General features: G+C 34.2%; 1 protein-coding gene across 2 annotated transcripts; it reads right to left on the reverse strand.

Moving 5' to 3' along the window:
* Positions 1 to 1678: 1678 nt before the first annotated feature.
* On the reverse strand, positions 1679 to 17173 carry LOC110029905 (protein FAR1-RELATED SEQUENCE 11). 2 transcript variants are annotated; one of them, XM_020732390.1, is made up of 5 exons: positions 16983 to 17173; positions 4471 to 5465; positions 4168 to 4354; positions 3911 to 4002; positions 1679 to 2652 (listed from the first exon to the last, which is right to left on the reverse strand). In XM_020732390.1, exons 2-5 carry the CDS (start codon positions 5455 to 5457, stop codon positions 2026 to 2028), a joined length of 1893 nt encoding a protein of 630 aa, XP_020588049.1. In that variant the 5' UTR covers positions 5458 to 5465; positions 16983 to 17173; the 3' UTR covers positions 1679 to 2025. The 2 variants fall into 2 exon arrangements, with proteins under 2 accessions (XP_020588049.1, XP_020588048.1); XM_020732389.1 differs by having other exon boundaries at positions 3911 to 4354.
* Between the last annotated feature and the right edge of the window lie 5377 nt (positions 17174 to 22550).

Consider the following 22550-nt stretch of genomic DNA (forward strand, 5'->3'; position numbering starts at 1 on the left):
ATGTTATTTTGTCATTCGCATCGTGTTTCCACAATCAAAATTAGAATCACAATAGAGCCTTATCATACAAAGTTGTAAAATTCTTGAAATTTACTTCACCAATTCTTATCAAATGTTTTAAGATTTCACTTTTGTAGAAAGACATAATTAGACAATTTATCATAAAAGCTAATAAGAAGACCAACATTAATAAAAATCACCATAATTTATAAGCACAAATGAAGACCTTCATTTAAGAACAGAACAACCAGAAGAACATGATATATAATCCGAGATAATTACCTATTATGTAAAATCAAACTAGCTAGCATAAACAAAGTAAAAAGTTTAGATCACATGTGATTGTTAAGAATAGTTATATAATTTTAGACAAAAAAGCAAGAGGATAAAAAAATAACTGCAATAAAGATCTCAAATACAAAATGTCAAATTTATATGATCTAATAAGATTTATTTACATCCACAATCACATAGAGATGTATATTTCAATAAGTTGCAAAAAGAAACATACATATAGAGAGACATTACACTTGATCTAAATAAAGATCAATCTATCACATTTGTCTATGCATTAGATTAAGAATAAACATTGCCAGCAATGAAGATGAGACTGAATCATGAAAAAAGAAAATATTAATGATGCATCTGTTTCTCTTTTCTATATTGTGAGAGCTTTTTTTTCTCCTCATCTCCTCCTATTTCTTCTTCACTACAATTACTTATGATTATGCAATATTTCAGCAATATGAGAACTCTATACATGAAAACAGTAAAAGACCTACATGCAATTTCTGATTTCCAAAAACATCATAAGTTTATTTAGCGTTTGGCAAGCATTCTGAGAAGCATGTAAAGCATCTATTGATTGTTAACTCATAAAAAGATGCTCCATACTCTTACCCTATATAATCTCCTTACAAATTCAATCATGGGACAAAATATATAGTACAGGTTCTGAAATTCCTTCCTTTTTCCAAAACCGCGATTTAGAAATCCCTTTGGAAGGCAGGTTTGCTGCCAGATAACTCATTTTTTTATTTTATAGATAATAGCAATTATTCAGGGGTTGTTGGGGGATATTAGGTCAGAACTCTCGATGCATCTGAAGTCTAATAGTAGGGTGTCATGTGACAAACGGGCCCCATAAATTTTAACACGAACCAATCCCTCTGAACACAAATTGCGTCCGGATCTAATATTTACTCAAAGACGGGAGTTCGGAGTTACACATACACCACGATGCCCGTTAGCTTGCTTTTTTTCTCTATTTTCAGATTTGATGATATTATTGAATATTTATTTCACTCGAATATATTACTCACCAAACAAAAAAAAAAGTTAAAATTCATGTATTTATTTTATTTACATCCATTTTACATCAAAACAAACCACCTCTAGATTAATGCTATCATTCCAAAAAGAAGTGAGATTTATATTAACCTTAATCAATTTTGAACAAAGTTAAGAAAAATAAATAAGTTCTTTTTAATTTTGGGAGTGATAGCATTAATCTAAACCATATTCTAGATTCTAACATTAATATCCCATGAATGAGAATGCCTCAACTTTACACCATTCAGCTGGATCTCTTAAAAGCAGATTAAATTAGCTCATAAATTGAACTATCAGAAACATAAAACCATATAGAGCAGTGATAGTACAACAGGAATTAACCGACCAAAAGAGAGAAATCTACATTTATAATTTCCATACGAAAAATCATATTATACATGAGAAAAAATAAATAAATTAGTAGACAGAAGCCTAAAAACTACAAAACTACAGCCACCAAACTTTAATTAATCTCAAAGTTCCCTTGGAGGTGTTTGGTAGAGCCTATTAACAGGATATATCGCCGGATTTACAAAATCTAGCCAAACATAAAGCGCAAATTCTATGAATTTATAAAATTTCGGATTTAGAGTCCGAATTTTGCCTTCAAATCATGTTAAATGCAACAAGGGAGTGGATTTAGTGATTTACTAAATTTTAGTAATGCTAAACACGCCCATAATTTGCCGAGCATCATCTGGCAGCTCTATGAACCCCATTTCTTAGACCAATTCCAAAAGGCGGCACACCTCTGATCCTGTACAAGAGCTGTGAAATCTCCTCACAAGCTATATCAAGCCTCTCCTTCGACCTGGTAGCTTCAGAGACAAGGGATGAGATCATAGACTGCAAGGCCTGAAACCTTTCATTTTGCTCAACAGGAACTTCATCTTCACCAAGTGATGGTTTGGATTGCAATGAGTTCACTCTCCGCCACCGTAGAGGTAGATAACGTTCTGGAATCTGGAAAAAGTTGATGGTGGAGAGGACTCGAAGAGCATGCCTGCATAGAATTCCTGAGAACTCAAACATGTGGCAGCTGCAGGAAAGGAATTCCTCCCTTGAGTCCCAGTAGACCTTCCGCCCTCCATCCATTTTCGTATGGTGCCGAACAAGGAAGCAGCTCTCTTCTACCTGAAACGAGGCATAATGAGCGGCCATGACAAACTCATCTTGAAGCTTGCAGAAGGCATAGGGAGTCAGGATAGCAGCAGCATGAGCTTCCATGGGAGCACCAGTTTTCACACAGATGTTCTGTAGGTTTTGTTGCATGGTTTGCTGTTCTGCTGCTTGGTCTTTGAAGTCTACAGCAACGGCAGCCTGCCAAAAGAGAACAGTAAGTTCATGTGTGTTGACAAATCTGGCTGGGAAGTTCTACATACGCAACCTTCATGCATACAAAAGAATGTATAATTTAAGCGCAATACTCTTTCAAAGTAGATAAAGGTTTTGAACAATGATTAGCTTGGCTTCATTTTGACTAGAATGTTATGAATTTAAATTATAGAAACAACTTCATAGTAAAAGAAAAAAGTTGTATATAACAAATCCAACACGGACCAGACTTCGTGGGGAAGTTTTGTGCACTGGATAGGCTCCATTTTAGCCTGCACATGCATCTTCAGCATTGCTAACAACTGCATAACTTCAATAATCCAAGCTAGAGCTGCGTAGCTCTTCTATATAAAAACTTCTTTCCCAAGAATGGGACAGGCCGTCCCAAGGAATCTAATTTTCTATTTCAAAGGAATCTAATAACAAAAGTTCTTTCTATTTCGAAGTTTCAAAGGTATATATTGTGACATTATGAAATTATTTTGCCATCTATTTCAAAGTTTCGAAGGTAAATATTGTGACATTATGAAATCCAAAGATGGAAGGAAGTAACCTCCGGGGCCAAGATCTGGACAAGAAAGTGGCTACTGGTAGGCTTTTAAGTTAGCAAGCTTCTGAGAGAAAAAAGATGGATGGAATGAACCAAATTAATAGCACGGGAAGAAAGCTTTGCACGAGGGTTATTAGACTAAATATAGATGAATTTTTAAAAATATGAAAAAAAAAATTTAAATAAAATTGACGCATTAAAAAAATTAGCAAAATCGATAAAGTTTGTTATTATTAAACTAACGAAAATATGTTCGCGAACGGTAATGTCAATGGTTTAAAATTTAGACAATAACATAGGATCTACCCGGACACAATGAAATAGTCTCCCAATAAGACCCTGGACAAAGTTGTGGCACTGAAATAAATGTCAATCTACCCCCTTCCTGCTCGCTCCCTTCATTTTACATGAAAGACCCGAGCTCCTCCGCCCCTCCATCCCTCCCTCACCATGATCAGACTGAGCTCCACAACCACTCAGAAAAATCTTCAGAGTAGAAAAGGTTTGAACGCAGCATTAATCCAGCATCACAAAGTGCGCAATTATTTTAATTATATTGTTAGTCAAAATTTTGTCAAACTACAACAAAACTTGCTAGAAGTAACCATTCAAAAAAGAAAAGTAGTCAAACAATTTAAGCTTCTAGTTACTGTAAAAGGGATTTATATGCCATTAAATGGGTAGAGAACATACTTGCTCAAAGAAATGAGGTAGTCGAGTCTGTGCATTGAGAAAACGCTGAATGAGAGCATTTACTGCTTTTGATACGCCTGGGGTAGTCATTCCTGCAAAGAAATGGCTTCTTAAAAATGACAAAGCCCAAAGTGTTCTAGATGTAAACATGTTGGTGATATGTCTATTGGTATGAAGCCCAAATCTGTGAATCATCCCCCTCCATCCATTCTCAAAGTCCTCGGAGGTTTCCAAACTATAAAGCCTATAGAACTCACTCTTCCAATCATTGTATCTGTCTCCAAGAACAGCATTGAAGCAAGATGGAAACTTCGCCACAATATGCCACATGCAAAAAGCATGTTTGGTTGTCGGCATCTCAATCCCAATTGCTTCTCTAAGACACATATTTTGGTCTGTCATAAGTGTTTGTGGGGCTTTTCCATTCATAAATTTTAAGAATACCTGCCACAAACAAACCAATACAATGGCTTAAAAATAAAAGAAATCAAACAAACTCTTCAATGAAAGAAACCAAACAAACTCTTCAATAAAAGAAACCAAACAAACTCTTCAGACACCTTTAATGCCCATGAGAAGGCATGAACATTCTCCTCCCTCAAAAGCACGCAGCCAAAGAAGCAAGGTATTCCATAATTGTTCATGCCAACCCAAATTCCAAGTGGCATATCAAAAGCATTAAGGCGGTGGGTGGTGTCAAATACGACCGCATCACCAAATATCTCGTAAGACTGAACTGCAGAAGCATATGACCAAGAAATATTTTCCAGCCTGCCATTCACATCAGTTGTAAATTCATATCTAAAGCTGGGATCTTTCTCCTTATGGTTTCTGCACATTCTTAGGAGGTCAAGGTTTTCATCATCCTGCTCCACCCTCCTAAATGACTGAATAAGATTCCGTACATCCTTCTCAGTGAAAGGGAGATATCCAGGTTCAACACACTTTTCAAGCTCCATGAGTCTCATCATCTGCTGCACAGAAATTCCAGTTTTCGAGAACATTAATATGCGATTTTTATCAACATCGGATATAGTACGGTAGGCAGGCAGAAACCGAACTAGGTTTGGCTCCAAAAGTTCATGGTTATGGTTGATTGCAAACCCAGTAACATGCCATTCAGAGAGCCCCATCTCAGTGCATCTGCTAATGCGCATATATGCCTGACATCCACAGCGAGAAGATTTTCGATTTCTTTGTGGTTTAGTTTTGCTTGATACCTTAATAGGAGTATTCCCAGCACGATGACAGACAAAATAACGTCGTGTAATTCCTTTACCAACCCCATCCTTCCCTTCAGTTCGATGTCGACGGATAGAAAAGCCACATCCCTTGGCAAAATGACTGTAGAAGTCATAAGCCGCATCATGGGTAGAAAATCTCTGGCCGATGTAAGGAATTGCATCATTTGGAGTTTCCAAGGATATATGCTGAGGAGATTCTTCAGTGCCGCTACTGTCATCCAGGGAAAAGGATCTTTGCTGAGACTGTTCATCAAAGACATCTAGCATTGCATTAGCCTCTTCAGTCATCTTCAAACACAGCATATAAGTACCTGGGTGATAATTTGAAAATAAAGTAGATTAAAAAATCAAACCACACCATACACAAAAGTATATTTCTTTTATAATGAATTAAAATAAAAGACTGATAAAGCCCAAGGGCTAATATATTAAAGCGGAAAATATTAAGAAAGGTTGTATAAGATGACCTAAAAGAAAGTCTGACTCACACAATACAACACACAAAAATCTCAAATAAAGCAAAGATGCATAAAGGTAAAAAAACACTTTAGTCCTAAAAGAAAACAAAAAGCCACCAAAGAGCGCAAAAGTACTAGGGACGTCCCACTTTTAGTCCCCCCTCAGCCTCTATTTCTCGTAAGTGAGCCGGCTAACAAATTGGTAAGATGAGTACCATTGTCCGAAGTAACCAAAATATCATCCATCAGATTTCCGAGCTCAAGTAGATTTCCATTTTTCTTCTTCCTCCTGGATGTGTAGACCTGTCATTCCTTATCCGATGATTGACTCATCTGATCAGTAGATTCCAAAGTTGGTCGGGCAGGTGTAGGTTGTTGCACATTATAATCCTCATGAATCTAAGTAACATTAACAACTTGCTCGACCTAATGAGGCGGTAGTGAAGCATTAGAAGTATTGTCCCCTGTAATATCGGTGATAGGTTCTAGGGCAGGTGGGGTTTGAAGAATCTCCCTCTCCCCCACTATAGAAGGTTCCAAAGACAGGGGAGCTACAACTGGGGACTGAATGGTTGACATATTGCCTGCGAGAATAGTGACGTCTTCAGGGGATAATCAATAGTGTCGAAAACTTAAAGGTCATCAAGAGGAGATGGAATCAAGTAGATGAAATCATTTCCTCTGGTAGAGCACTGTGTTTTTTTGGTTTGAGTTGGGGGTGTTGATGATGGCATTGAGAGCCGGAGTAGCAAAAAATACGACAATTCGAACAATACGAAGAAAAATGCTCAATCATTACTTTTGTCAATATCCATGATGATGTGTGCCCAACGAAATTTCCTCAAAACGGATGAAATGATGTCTCTTTCAACAAGTACTCTGACTTCAGATGGGCGAGAAAGATTAAAAGTAGGAATGTTCGTTTTGAGTGACTTGTCATAAGCTGAGACAATAGAATACAATATTTTTTGAGTAAAATAATGAAATTTCATACTAGAGAGGCGAATCTAAAACGAAATGACTGGAAGTTCTGTCTGAATTGGTGGTTTCGTATGTGGATCAAAACCCACAGACCATTTCAGAATCTTCATTGCTCTGCTATCAATTCAGATTATCCTTCTAGCAAATAAACGTGTGTAATCCTCTTCATTATTTAGTCGTATAAAAATGTCTTCCATCTAACAGTCCAATTTTTCACTCCCCACCAAGGTGCATAAGCTCAAATTCCTTATGAATCAGCTCCATTTTGAGATGGTCATACAGAAATTTTCCGACCAAATTCAGTCGACAGAAGGAAGCAAGTTGAATACCTTCAGCTCCTGTAAAAAAAATGGCAAGCTTTCTATACTTCCTACCTGATTTTTTTATGTCCTCCACCCACTCAAACGAAGGAGAAAAAAATACAATTTAGTTGTACCTGAGGCATGGGCACCTGCAAGGGCAGCAGCATACGATATGTCCGAAGCCATCCCCAATAGATGGAGGTACGATGCTAAGAACAGTGAAGAAAGCAAAGCAGAGAGCAAACTCCAAATCCAGAACAGGAAGCAGGAGCGGAAACCCGAAGCCCCAGCAAATTCAGCTCGAGCTCGAAGACGAGAGGCGATGACTGGAAGGCGTGGTCGAACGAGCAACAAACAACTAAGAGATGTCGAGAGCCACAACTGAGCCTGATGCAGCCAAATGAGCAACAGACGACACGAGCGACGCAGTAGACGACGCACGTCAACAACGGCGAAATAGACGGAAGCGATGAAATCAACGAACGACGAGCAGAGCTTGATCGACGAAGAGATGCAATGGAGTAATCACCAAGGATCGCCATAGCAAAACCCTAGCAGAGCGTGAGCGCCATGACCAAAAAGCCACCAAATGGCGCAATATATATATATATATATACAAAAGGTTGATCGCTAATCAACCTCATAATCTGACCGAGGAAACGACCTCCCTTCCACACAAGGGTGTAATTCGATCCTACGCAAGGATCGAACCCCCGACCCGAGGGACTTACACCAAAGACGGAAACCAATGAGTCAGACTAAGACGCGCGCGCGCGCACAAGCCTTTATCCCACTAAGTAAAATTGCTAAATAAATCCTTTTTCTCCATTGAGTCATATTGAGTGTCATATTTTCATCTAATTCTAATAAATTTTAATCATTTTTACACAACAAGCCCAAATCTTTTTAAATCTACCTCAGCCTTTCTTAACATAAGTTGAATATATATCATCTACTCTCCTAACTGGATCATCAATTAGTCGATGTTCAATGTGATCAAACCATATAAGACGACTCTTTCTAAACTTGTGTGTCGTTGGAGCTACACCAACCCTTCTATAGATACATTTGTTTAACATTTTTTCTCAGTGTGCCAAGCCACTCATCCACTTAAGCATTCTAAATTAGTTTTATATTTCTCTTTTAAAGGCCAATATTCTGCGCCATAAAGCGTTGCAGATCTCACCACCATCTTATAAGATTTTCCTTTAAGTTTAAGTGATACTTTTCTATTACACAATAGACCTAATGCATTCCTCCACTTCAACCAACCAACTTGAATTCTACTAATAAAATCCTCATCTATATCACCATCACTTTGAACAATAGACCAGAGAAATTTAAAACGATGCTTTTTAATGATTTGATCACCTATAATTACAACTCTACCACTAGAGCTACAATTACTAAAATTACATTCCATGTATTCAATTTTAGATCTACTCAAACGAAGGCCTTTAGGCTCCAATGCAGCCCACCATAATTGAAGTTTATGAACTCTTTCTCTAAGCTTGGCTTCATCAAATTGTGATTGTTTCACTCAGTTCAATTACTACCACCAGCGCCTGTAAGGCGTGATCCCATCATCGCGCCTGGCGAGCTCTTATCGTGATTGTATTGATGAAGATAGTGACTATATGTCGCAATACCAATGATCTTTCTAGCGCCTGTATGTTGTGATACCTTCGTTGGTCTCCTGGCTTGATCTAATCGCGACAATTTCGATTGGCTAGGTCACAAAGGAGACGTTGCGGAGACGATGAAGGATGGAAGCTTTGATACCAATTTGATCGGAATTTGACACAAATTTCTCATAAAAATTAGGGCAAAAGATAATTTATTTCATGAAAACCAAACAACACAATCCAAATACATAAAAATAGGCACCTATATTTCAAGAGGTAGGCGATCTCTCTCAAATCCTACTACTTGAGAAATAGGAAGTCTCTCCCAAACCCTAACAATAGGATTCAAGAGAATAATCTCATGCACAACCTTAAACCTAAACATATTAGCCCTATTTATACTAAACATTAATAAATAATTAAAAAACTAAATTGCCCATAGATAAATAAAAGACAAAATGTATTTCCCGATCTAACAAATTGATGCTAGTCAAATGTATTTCCCGGCACTGTTGTCTATGTCTCCTCAACCATGACACTTTCCATTTGGTGCTTTTTGACAATAACATTTTCTTATCAAACAATGCAGGGGTAGTCATAGCATAGAGAACATCAATCCTCCCAAGTGCCCCCTTGAACAACAGAATTAATCCAGATAACCAGGACTTGAAATTGTGTAGTACTACAATAAAAGGCTGCAACTTGACCATGACAAGATCTCCTTCACTAAAGAAAAAAAATCTCTTCAATTGTGATATGCCGATATTTTAATTTGGAGTTGCGCACGCTGCAGATTATGATGTGATAGGTGCAATAATTCACTCTGTTCCATTAAGACTGCTAGTGGTACAATTGAAGTTTGTCCCCAAGTGCATGCAGGAGCTAAAGATGTTGGTTGGTCGTACAAAGCTTGATTAGGTGTCACTATAGAATGGAAACTGATGTTATAAAAATGTTTTGCCTGAACATAATTTTGGTTCATCTAAAGTTTAAGCTCGTTGATATTACTCCAAAAATTGCTTTAAGACACCAGCCTAGCCATCTGATTGTGAGTGGTAAGTTGTGCTATAATGAAGCATTGCCACTTACAGCAAATAAATAAAGGTAAAATCAACTTAGTAAGATGCCATGCATAACAGACACTGAGGTTCATACGAAACTTCGTCAAATGAGCATATCATAAATAATGCCCCAATCATGGTGACAAAAGAGCCCGAAGGAAGCGGACCACAATGAGCAAGTTTAGTAAGCATTGAGATATTCACACGGAATTGCTCTAGAATCCGTGAGACTAATGTAGCAAGAAGTGACAACATTTTTAATTTCCAAAAAGAGCAAGCAGCAAGCCATAAATTCGAACACATCTTTGCACATATCGGACATGCAAGATAAGGCGCCAGCAGCCTCATTATGCTTTCGGGGACTAACAATTTATGAAGGAATAACAAATATGCTTGAGCTTGGATGACTTGTGTCAATAGGTCTTTTAAACGTTGGTGATTCATTTTGAAGTTAAATCAATTTCTCAAAAGGTATTGTTCAGTTATAGCATATAATTCTTTCAGGTAAGCGAGAAACTAGCCCATTTTGGAGCAGGTTTTCACTAAGGAAAGAAAAAAGATCAAGTGTCTAACTTACATGAACCGCCCCTATAGCCATACTAGTAGTTTCTACTACAAATTCCTTATGAAAGTTCGATAATGCCACCGCAGAAGCAACAATCATCGCCTGCTTTAGTTTCTCACTGTGTCAAGCAAAATGGCAAGAATTCATGCATATACAATAGATTTGCTAAGAAAACAACAGTTGATATTAGCCAAAAAATGACAATAGTAACCCGTTAAACTCAAGAATAGGAGTTGGAGAACATCTCTTGGCGTGGGCAACAATGTCATTACCATAATTTTGTTTGGGTCCTCCATCATGGCACTAGCATGCCAATATGTCCCAGATAATTGATCTTGGATGGAGGAAAATAGTACTTTCTATGTTTGTAAAGACAGAAGAACAAGTGCCACGTATTCCACATGGACTGAAAATGAGGTGCTGTAACTTAAGATGTCGTCAAGGAAATACAATAACAAACTCTGTAAATACGGTCGAAAGAACTAATTCATTAAAATTGGAATGGTAAAAGATGAATTTATCATGGAAAATGGCATGAAAAGGATTTCAAAACGCCCATCATGGGTATGAAAGGCTATATTGTAAATGTCATTGTAGAGCATACAACTTCAGTGATAACCCGACGATAAACCGAGTTTGGGAGAAACTGTGACGCCATGTAATTCATCAAAAACTGAATCAATAACAAGAATAAAAAAAATTCCATTTACTGCAATTGCATTCAAAGCTCAAAATCCACACAAATGTGCCAATTAATAGCCAGCATTTAACAAGAATGACTGAACAAGAGAATGCATTGACTTTCACAAATAGTTCCATTCTCACACATCTCTTTTAACAATATTTCAATGGTGTATATTTGAAAAGGCAAATATCCATAAGGACGAAAATTAACAGATTGAGCACTTATTACAAGTGGAATGCAATGATCAATTGCCCTATGCCCTATGCGAAAGCACTAAAATGGCATCTCAAAAATAAATTTGGAAACCTTAAAAACAAAATATACTTGGGGTGTAAGTTGTCTAAAAACAATTACTCAAACAAGACCTAATCTTTTTCAACCAGCTATTAAGACATCTAAAATAACATAGAAATTTGCAAAATTCTCCAATAATATTTTAGACAACTATCAAGCAACCCCAATTATTTTCAGCCCATTTTTTCTACATGACCTAGTCTTTTTATAAAATCTATGAAAAATATCTAAAAATTCTGAAAAAATGTAATAACATCACATTAAGGTACAGTACACTACACATTTCAAATGTTTTCTAGCTCTAAGGTTGCCTATAATGGCCAATACTAAATTCCTAACGTTACACTTAGGGTTCTCCAGTTGAGACCATACCCTTGCTTGGCATACCACCAAATTTCAATTTCCTTTAAATCCAATACTCGACAAATTTGTCTAAGATTTGTACATCATGAAAAACAACTTTTAAAATATCATATACCAAAATAAGCCTTCAATTCAAATTTTAATCCTAAGCCACCAAATTTTGGTATCAAAGCCAGGTTGAAGAAAGACAGTGCAGTGTTCAATCCAAAAAGATTTGAAGTTCAGGGGCACCACTTGAATTCTACAAAAATTAGTTTCAATAATATGAAGTTAATTCGTTTCTTTTAAAGGCATTTTAATTTTCCATTACAAAATTCGTGTAGACTATATATTTTAGGCAATTCTATGGACATTTGTATCACTATCAACCAGCTTCCACTACATATAAAACATAGCCATTTATCTTTTAACTTAGCATTAACACAAGTTTATTTGAGTGATTTTCAATGTTAAGGTACTGTTCTACTAAACAATAAAGCCTTGAGCCCGGTTAAAATCATCACATGAAAAATTAAAATTTTATTGGTAAAGATTTATTTAATTTATTTGTTATTGACTTAATGTTAACAAATTGCATATTTTTAGATTTTACAGTATATTTTCATTGCCTAAAATGCACCACCAAAATCTTGCTAGCTAGGATAAAATGAAAAACTTATCTAGAGTGGCAGAAAAGGTTGCCTTCAATAAAAATAAAACTTTCAAAAGCTACAAGAAATGACTATGAACCCAACTACTCAACTACAAGATATGAATATTAGGATGCAGAACCAAACACAATGAAGTTTCTGAAAGTACGCTCCACCTTATTGATCTTAATATTGTTAATAATAATAAAATATTTTATTTTTACCGTCGCATTAGCAAAAAAGAAGTTGATGAGGCTTTAAAGAAAATCAAGAGTGGAAAGTCTATAGGACCTAATGATATTCCAATTGATGTGTGGAAATATTTAAAAGATTTGGGAGTTTCTTGGCATACTAAACTCTCTAATATTATTTTAAAACCAAAAAAGATGTTTGAAGAGTAGAGGAATAGTATTTGATCTCCATTTTTAGCATAAAGGAGATGCACAAGAGTGTTCAAATTATAGAGGATGTGTCATACTTTAAAATTATGGGAGAGTTAATTTAACATAAGTGAAGACATGTTACAAAGATTTCTCTAATCAGCTTGGATTTATGTCGGCCAAGTCTAATATGGAAGCTATACATTTATTGAGAGGTTTGATGGAGAAGTAAAAAGAGAATAAGGAGGACCTACATACAATTTTTATTGATTTTGAAAAAGTTTACAATAAGGTGCCAAGAGAAGTCCATTGGAGATTTCTAGAAAAGAAAGGAGTTGATATGACTTATATTCAAGTCATTAAAGATATGTATACTAGAACTATTACTTGTGTTCAAACAGGAGGAGAACTGACCAAGTATTTTCCTATTTTAGCTGGATTACATAAGGGAACAGCTTCAAGCCCATATCGTTTTGCTTTAGTTATGAAGCTCTTACTGGACATACAGGAGGATGTACCTTGGTGTATGCTTTTCGTTGATGATATCTTTCTTGTAGATAAGACTAGAGAAAAGTTCAAGAAAAAATTAAATCATGGAGGTCTACATTGGAGTCTAAAGGCCTTCATTTGAGTAGAACTAAAGTTGAAAACCTGGAATGTAATTTTAGTAGTAGCTCTAGCGGTAGAGTTATAACTATGAGTGATCAAATCATTAAAATGTGTGAACGTTCATTTTAGATATCAAATGTCTATTGTTCAGAGTGATGGTGATATTATTAGTAGAACTCAAGTAGTTGGTTGAAGTAGAGAAATGCATTGGGTCTATTGTGTGATAGAAAAGTACTGCATTGACTAAAGGGAAAGTTTTATAAGACGATGGTGAGACCTGCAATGCTCTATGGTGCAGAATATTAGCCTTTAAAAGAGAAGCATAAGAAAAAGTTACATGTTGCTAAGATGAAAATGCTTAGGTGGATGACTAGTTTGACACTTAAGAGACAACATAATATGAAATGAATATATCCGTGATAGGGTTAGTGTAGCTCTAGTGACAGATAAAATTAGAGAGTCGTCTTAGATGTTTTGATCACATTAAACATTGACAATTTGATGATCCGATTAGGAGAGCATATGTTTTAGATTCGACTTATGTTAAGAAAGACAGATGTAGATTTAAAAAGTCTTGGGCATGTTTTATAAAAAATGATCTTAATTTATTAAAACTAAATAAAAATATAACACTCAATTAGCCACAATGGAGAAAAAGGATTCATGTAGCCAACCCCACTTAGTGGATAAAGGCTTATTGTTTTGTTGTTGTTGTTGTTTTATAGGAATCACGATCATCTTAATGAGCCTAATTTAGAAATGAACATCATTGGAATCATAATCAACTTAATGAGTTTACAAAGTACACTAAAGTAGAAGCCCAAATCTATGATAGGGTTCACGATCATAATATAATTCTAGAATTGTCACCTAAATGAATGAATTCATTGATTGATACCAAATAGAAGAGTATTACAGAACAATATTTGCAAAACAAAATTATTTGGTCAAGTATGGATTTATTTGATTATTGCTTTAGCAAAAAAAAAGAAAATCTAGACCAAGCATTCCTAAACCAAGCAGAAATGAAGAGGATGCTTAATTTTAAATACTGTCTTTAAAATCATGAAATGAAATTACATGAACACTTAATGACCTTAAGGTAAAAAAGCTTGTTAGACATTTGACTATTTGAATGCAACTAAGGATCTTATGGCTAGAACTAATTGCCGTGATCAGGAGTTACAATTAGCTAACAATTTATAATTAATCTAAATAGTGATATCAATATTAAAGTAGAAAATCAAGATCCTCATACACTAAAGAATTTTTCATTAAAATTTACTCCTTGAAAAGCATAAGAAATCGGCATCCACATCTATATAAGGGTCAAATATTAACATAGCGAGCATCCACATTTCAAACCCAAAGTTCTACTGTTTAACTTAGCAGTTTATCATCCAGTGCCCAACCCATTAAAGATACCATTGAATCCACTTCAAAAAAACACAAGGGACATTATTTACTTAAAGTGTCATAAAAGATGACACATACAAAACTAATATAAAACAAAGATTATGTTCTTTGATGAATTAGAAGATGGGGAAGTGAAGGATGAGGCTGAGGAGAACAATGATGAAACTTTTTTATGTAATGAAGATATAGAACATCCTATAGAAGATCAAGTGATTGTCACAAAATGTATGATAGTGGCTAGAGGTGAAGATTGGAGGAGGCATTCTCACCATAACTTAAATATGATACACTGTAGTCAAGAAAACTCATGCATTTAAACATAATAATAAGGCCATAAGAAATTTCCAATAAAGCCAATGGATGAACAAGCATATTTCTTTTCAAATATGCACACTTTGAGATATAGCCCAAATCAAGTCAGACGAATAATGTTAAGTTTCAACTAATAGTACTTTCAATGTTTGTTATTAGAAAGAGCATTTCTGACTTCACTAATAAGATTCTCACACCTGATAATCTCCCAGATGAGTAAATACTTATGGGGGGATATTCAACATGCCATAGGCTTGATTGGGATTCACAAATTTCAAATTTATCATAATAGAGTATGCTCAAAAGAACAACATGAACTGAATAGGCAATTAAATGAACTATTATTGGAAATCTTCATCCAAAAAAACTTGAGAACTTATGCAATTCATGTCACAACAAAGAATAATGCAACTTGAAAAATGTGTATGGATAGTAGAGCAATAAATAGGATGGATTATCATTAAGTATAGATTTCATATTCCCATATTGGATGATATAGTTAATCTTACTGCTAGATCTAATCTCTTCTCCATAATTAATATAAAAAGTGGATACCATCAAAATTGAATTAGAGCCGGGATAAAAAATAAACAACCTTTAAAACTCTAGATGATCTTTAATAATGGTTGATTATGTCATTTGGATTATCTAATGCATCTAGCACATTATTGAGACGGATAAAATATGTCCTAAAACCTTTTACTAGTGATTTTCTAAAAACATATTTTAATGGTATTCTTATTTATAAACCTAATGAGACGTCCTGCATAGATCGTCCTAACACTAGACAGGAAAAAATGTGATAAGCAAAACTTTGACTTGACCACAAAAAACCTTTTTTTTTCCTGCAACCTGAGGTCATCTCCCAATCTTTTGTAGTATTTATTACATGGATAAAAGCATATCCTCCAAAAATAAACACAATAGTAGATTGGCTATCCCCCATATCCTTTATAGATGTCAAGAGTTTTTATGGCTCACAATATTCTACATAGGATTCATTAAAAATTCTGGCACCATTGCTGCTTGAATCACAAATATTTTAGTAAGAGAATTTGCACTACAATCACAGATAAAGCCATAAAATAAAACGAAATTCTCATAATCTATTCTCCATTCCTTAAACTTCTTGATTTTACTAAGACATTTGATGGTCTATGATGCTTCAAGGGTAAGCATATGAGAATTATGGGGACCGACAAATCTAGTGACCTTCTTCAATGAGAAGCTTAATAATGCTAGGCAAAGATATTTTATATATGATGGAAAGTTCAATTTCATCATTCAAACTCACAAACATTGAACATAATATTTATTACCCATGGAATTTATCCCTAAGACATAACATATGGGTAGATATACAATATGGGTAGAGTATTTGAATGATTTTTTTTCTTCGTAAATATAAATCTAATATAGAGAACAAACCTATAGATATATTATTTAGAGTTTTTTTAATAATTAGTTCTTTAAATTTTTAAATTCATGGATTCAAACAATTAGGATGATCATAATATTTATCATAATTTTCATCTAAACTATTTAGAGCATGAATCAAAACCTATATTTTTTAATAGAAATGATTATGCATCCACAAAATATTTATAAGAGAGTTTCTGATCATAAAACTTCATTCAGGTGTATAGCAAGACATTTTGGGATGTTTAAAACCATAAACATGTTGGAGCATAGGTTTTTCTAACCTTCACTCAAAGAGGAAGTTGAAATGATGGAACTTCAAAACTAAACATGTTGACAGACAAATGCTACAAAAATGAGACTTTAGTATCGCCTTGCCAATTTCCTGCACTCCTTTAAAGGATATATGTATAGATTTCTGGTCATTGTTATAAGCTTAGAGAAGCAAAATGATATTACCTGAGCTAAAATCACAGCTTCATGATACAGAGAGACTGCATTTTCATCACTTTTATGACTCAATACCAAACGTCTTCAATTACAAAACAGAAAACTTCACTAGTGAGATTAAAAAGGCTTCTGTATAAAGACGTCATAAATTTAACTATGGAAGAATAATTGCATTTCTACACAGCGATTATCTAAGAAAAATATGGTAAGGCAATCATATACAGTCATGAAGAAAAATCTCTGTTATTTATGAGAAAAAAGGGCCAGAAATTGACTTGCCTGCATTGGCGAGGAACAACACATCGATAGCTCCGAATAAATTGGATAACGAAGATTTCACAGAAGCGCCATCGTGTGACAGCAAATGCCGGAGTAGAGGGAGAGTATTTAGAGAAGCAGAACCCTACACCCTAACCTGTGCCGGAAAGAGCGGACCTTAATCTTGCTCCACAATTAGAGAACCCAGTTTGTGTGGGCATTGTAGCATCTTACCTTGTTTATACGCATTATCTCTACGTTTGTTTTGCTTTAAAAATAAGACAAATTATAATTGAATGAAATAATTGTTACAATGTAATATATTTGAAATATTTTTATATTATTTGATTAAGGATATAATATATGAGATAATTTTTTGTGTTCAATTTTAGGTAAAATTAATTTAATGCATTACTGGTGGCATTTCTCAATGGGGCAAGAGGCTCTAACAAATGAAAAAATTATTGCGTGCGGACACCTGATGCAAATTTGAGTCAGGTGTTTGATATGTACCGTCAAGAAAATTTGAGTGGGTCCCACTCTACTAACAAAAAAGGGGGGTTATTTCAGTGGCCCGGATTGAACATCTGACATAAATTTACGTCAATTGTCTGCACGCAATAATCGCTCCTAACAAAGACGGTAAGCTGCAAACAACACCATAGGTGGATAGCAACCGTGAATGGTAGGTAGCGGTTGTTCATAACAGGAAACATAAATGAAAACTTATGCAATGTATTTGAAAATTAGCCAAATTTTAAATTTAATAAAATTAGAAAAAAATTTCACTTTCAAACTATTGTGACTTTACATTTCATTTCTTGTTCAACCAAACAAATAGTATATTTTTTAAAACCCTTTCATTATATCCCTTTTATCTTACTAACATGTGTGTGTGTGTTATATATATATTATATATATATATATAGCTCAATTAGCAAATTCATACTTTCCAACCAATTTTGTGAAACTTTTAAGAGTACAAGATATCATACTTTATTAGTGGGGGGAAATTTTAAACTTCCATCTTTCTAAAAAACTGTAGCCCCCTCAAAGAGACACTTAGGATCTCAAAATATTATTTACATAATATATGTGAACTTGCAATTAAACTCACTTAAAAAAATCTCAAAAAAAAAATATTAATTTTTTTTAAATTATTTTAAAGTTTTTATATTGGTGTAAATTAAATAAAATGTACTATAATATTTCTTTAAGTTATTAAAAGTACTTTTAAAAATTTACATACTCTATATTATAAATTAATTCAATTTGCATGAAACTAAAATCATACACCATTTTCACACCCCTGGTTTAAGCACCCTCAACAAATCTCCTCGGTTTTTGTGAATGCCCTAAAATCAAACTTTAGGCCTATTGAATTACCTCAAATGACGCAACAGATAGGTTGTTGATCGGTAATTCATTGTTAGGTTGGGTCGACTACTTTCACGTTCGAGTAGACTTAGAATCTTGATTTCCTTAGATGACGAATACACATAATCCCGACTAGGCTATCTCTACCTGTCTAAGAACCTCCTCACCTTTTCTATTGACTTCTCTATCGAGTTCTCATTGATATTTCATAGGCTATTTTATTGAGAGGTGAGTTATCTATCAAGTTACAGTGGCCACCATCAACCCGAAAACTTAGCTTTGTTTTGGAGACAGAAGGTTTCCTCCATGAAGATGACCAAAATCACATTAGCATTTTTTTTTCATTAGGTTATATCAAGCAAGCATAACAGCTTTCAATAAAAGTTTTCTTGGGTATCCCCCAATGATGTAATTGACCATGAGAATATGTCATCATGGGAGGTCTCTTTAAATCTAGAAAAAAAAAGATTTAGTTTTGTCTTATATTTCAAATATGAAGGGCTTTTTATAAAGATTTTCTCTTATATTTACTTGGTTGATTAATGTCAAATTGATTTTGTACTGCCCTTATCTAGTTTATGTTACAAGTAATGTCTTATCTTTGTATCTAGAATTTCTTTTCTTCCTTGTATTTGCCCAATTTTATGCCCATATTTTCTTGCTATATCTCTTTTGAACAGAGGTTGTTTGGAAATGGGGATCCGAAAGGGGCAAGTATGAAGATGGTATCTCCAAAATAAGAAAGGGAACAAACAATGCCCTAATACTAGAACGGAGCACCACAATGCTATATATGAGGCATCTCAATGCCCGAATTAGGAAACTTCTATCCAAATATTCAGAGTATGACACTATGACACTAGAGGCTAACACTCTATATAGCCAAAGAACAACACCCACAAAGGCAATAATGCCATGCTCAAAGCCCTGAATTGAAGATTCAATGTCACAAAAAGTGACACTTAAACCCACCACCCCAACATCAACACCCTTGTACTACCTCATTAGTGCTTTAGTGCTGCTCACCAACATAGAATGGTTATGCAATTCAGATGACAATTTAGAAGATTAGGGGATAAAATCATGAAAATTCAAAATGAGAGGAAACTTTTGCATGCATGGAAATGACCTAGAGTGTGTGTGAGTGTGAGTTTACATTGTGTTGAGAGAATCGAGATGAAATCAAGGGGAGGAGCACAATATAGAAGGAGAGTTGGTTTGGTGTGAAGAAAGTTTCATTCTAGAGTTTTCTTTCCTTTTTTTTTTTGGTAAACTTTATCTTCCTATCAATAACTTTTTTTTTGTTTTATTCACTAATGCTTAGGAACTAATTTTCATACTTCTTTGATTTGGGATAGTAATGTTCTTGTTCGGTCCATATGAAATTCTTAGACTAATTGTATGTCATATTGATGCATTAACCAATAATGCACAATTTACTTTCTTGCTAGCCACTTGAAATGTTAAAACCACCTGTGATCTAGGACTTTAAGAAAAGGACTAGAAGAATAAGTTGGTTAACTCACAATTTTTTGGTAGAAAAAAAATATTTTCATTAGAAGATTACAATTACATTGGAAAATAAAAGAATCCTGGGAGCCTTTACAGGGTTAACGGGAATTAACCGTAATATGAGACTCCAATGCTTCTTACGTCTTAGAAGAGAGTAATGAGTAATTGTCCTTAGTTATTAATATTGAGTAGGAGAATTTAGTTGATGAAAATATAAGTTTCACAAATTCCAACTCAAAGAAGATATTCTCACTCGAGTCAAAACTAAAACATATAATTTTCAATTTCACATTTTAGGACTTTTAAAAAACCTTTCAAAAGAACTGAAACCTTTGAATTAAATTGAAATTTAGTAGAATACTAATTAAACTAGTTTAAAAAGTAACTAAGTTATTTGTGTGATCGGTAATTTGGACTCAAAGTATGAATACTACTAGATCGACACGTTTAATTGTGTGATTAATGTGTGTATCACTACATATCAAATTAAATATCTTGTGCACTAGTATGTTGCTCAAATTAAATGAAAATTATGGAATTGCTCTTAAGGATGAGCGATATAATAATTAGATTTTCCAAAAAAGAAGTGTATGAATTAACACTAAGTAGTTTTTTATAAAAAAAAATAGTCAAGAGTTTATTGCGATGAGCATGAAAAAATTATGTTAATGAATCAGATACAAGAAATATGCATCACATATTTTGTTATTTTTAGCATGTATCATTATTAAAAACATTATATAATATTTGGTTGATATTTTTAACTAATTTCACCATAGTTCTTTTCAAAAGATAAATATTTTTGAATATTCCAATAACAAAGTACCTAGATTAGAGAAATTTTATGGTAAAAGGCATCCAAGCAAAGTGTGGGGCAACTATATCGATACATGGTGACTATTTAATACTCAACAAATTAGCTTGAATAATAATAAGCTTTTAACATTCTTCAGAGATTGATATTGATGCACCTCAAGAGATTAATTAAGATAATGGATGTTCATGAAAATCAAGCATGTACAATAAATCAAGTAACACCATCATCTTTTAAGAGTCATGTCCCATGCAAGAAATTGAGCATGGTGTTGGCTAAAGTTTTTATGGGACTTGTTGACCACACTCTTGATCTTCATTTGTAGATTTAGGAATCCTTCCTTGTCTCGTCTGGCATCAATATTTTGTGTTACTTGCTTTTACGCATAAAACAAATAATGCATTTTTCTATTCTAAAACACTGGCCATCAGCTAGTGTGAGTAGGGTTGTCAAAAAGGCTTGTTGTTCGAAAACAGGTCGTGTTCGGCTCGTTCGGTAAGTTAACGGCCGAACACGAACAACATGAACAAATATTTGTTCGTTCGTGTTCGGCTCGTTTTGGCTCGAAATACTACAAAACAATTATATATATATATATATATATATATATATATATTGATTTTTATTTATACACAATATATATACTCATAAAAAATTAATTGACTACAAGGCTACAATGATTTATAATCAATTAAAATTATTAATTAAGAAAATAGAATAAAAATTATTAAATTAGATTCAAATGATGTTTTAAATCTTGCCCAATTCCTTAATATTTTATAACTACATGATTAGGATTGTCAAAACGACTCTTTGTTCGTGAACTGCTAGTGTTCGACTCGCTAAGCAAACGAGCAAAACACGAACACACTTTTTAATTAACAAGCCAAACAAGATTCGAGACCAGGCTCTGCTCGTGTTCGGCTCGTTTACACCCCTATCTCCAGATATAGTGTGTGAGATATGTTTTAATGGTGTGGCTGTTTAGTAAAAGTATTTAATTTGAAAAAGTATCAATCTTAAATTCTAGTATACTTTATGATTATTAAAATCTAAAAGACTTATTGACTCATAAAATCAACATAAAATGTTAGTCTCCACAAACATATTGATATAATTGAATGTGCCTGAGTGGTCTATGCTAAAGATATTCATAATAGTATATGTTCATCTAATTGATACTTCTGAAGACGACAAGCAACTTTTAGTAACTCATTCTAGATGAATAATATGTTGGATTAATTTATTTTCGATTCCATTAAATATTTTTTTTTCTTGGCATAAATGACTAAAATGCTATTCATTTATTGATCCATAATTTCTTTAGTCAGTTTATTGAAATATTACTGCAGAAAAAACCCTAAACAAGGGCTAAAAATAAGTCTTCATAGAACTGAGATTGATGGTCTAAAATTCACCAAGTGCTTAGCTATCCATTCCTCCGAGAACTTTCTAACGGAGATTTTACAAGGTGTTTTTATATGTATCAAAATTTAAACTATTTTGGTAATTTCATCAGCATTCCATTCAGCCTAACATGGATTTATTAGAGGTTATAAAGGTTATGAAACCAAAATAAGAGTTACATAGATTTTATGAAGGAAAGTTCTGTCAGCATGACTAGATAATTAGGATAAAATATTATATCTGGTAAATTAGACGTGCGGTCGACGATGTGAATCACATCACGCCGTCGGGCACATGGCATTGTGTGATCCAAGTCGTCATCCATCCGCATGTCCAGACGACGAACAAATTATTTTCTCTCATTATTAGGAGATGATGTAATGAATCATGTTACCAGAAAGAAATATTAGAGCGCTACAATCCTTTTCCTTAAAAGTTGAATAAAACTTACACAAATACAAGGAGCGATTTTACCGGTC

The sequence above is a fragment of the Phalaenopsis equestris genome, unplaced genomic scaffold (assembly GCF_001263595.1).
Source record: "Phalaenopsis equestris unplaced genomic scaffold, ASM126359v1 Scaffold000609, whole genome shotgun sequence".
NCBI lineage: Eukaryota > Viridiplantae > Streptophyta > Magnoliopsida > Asparagales > Orchidaceae > Phalaenopsis > Phalaenopsis equestris.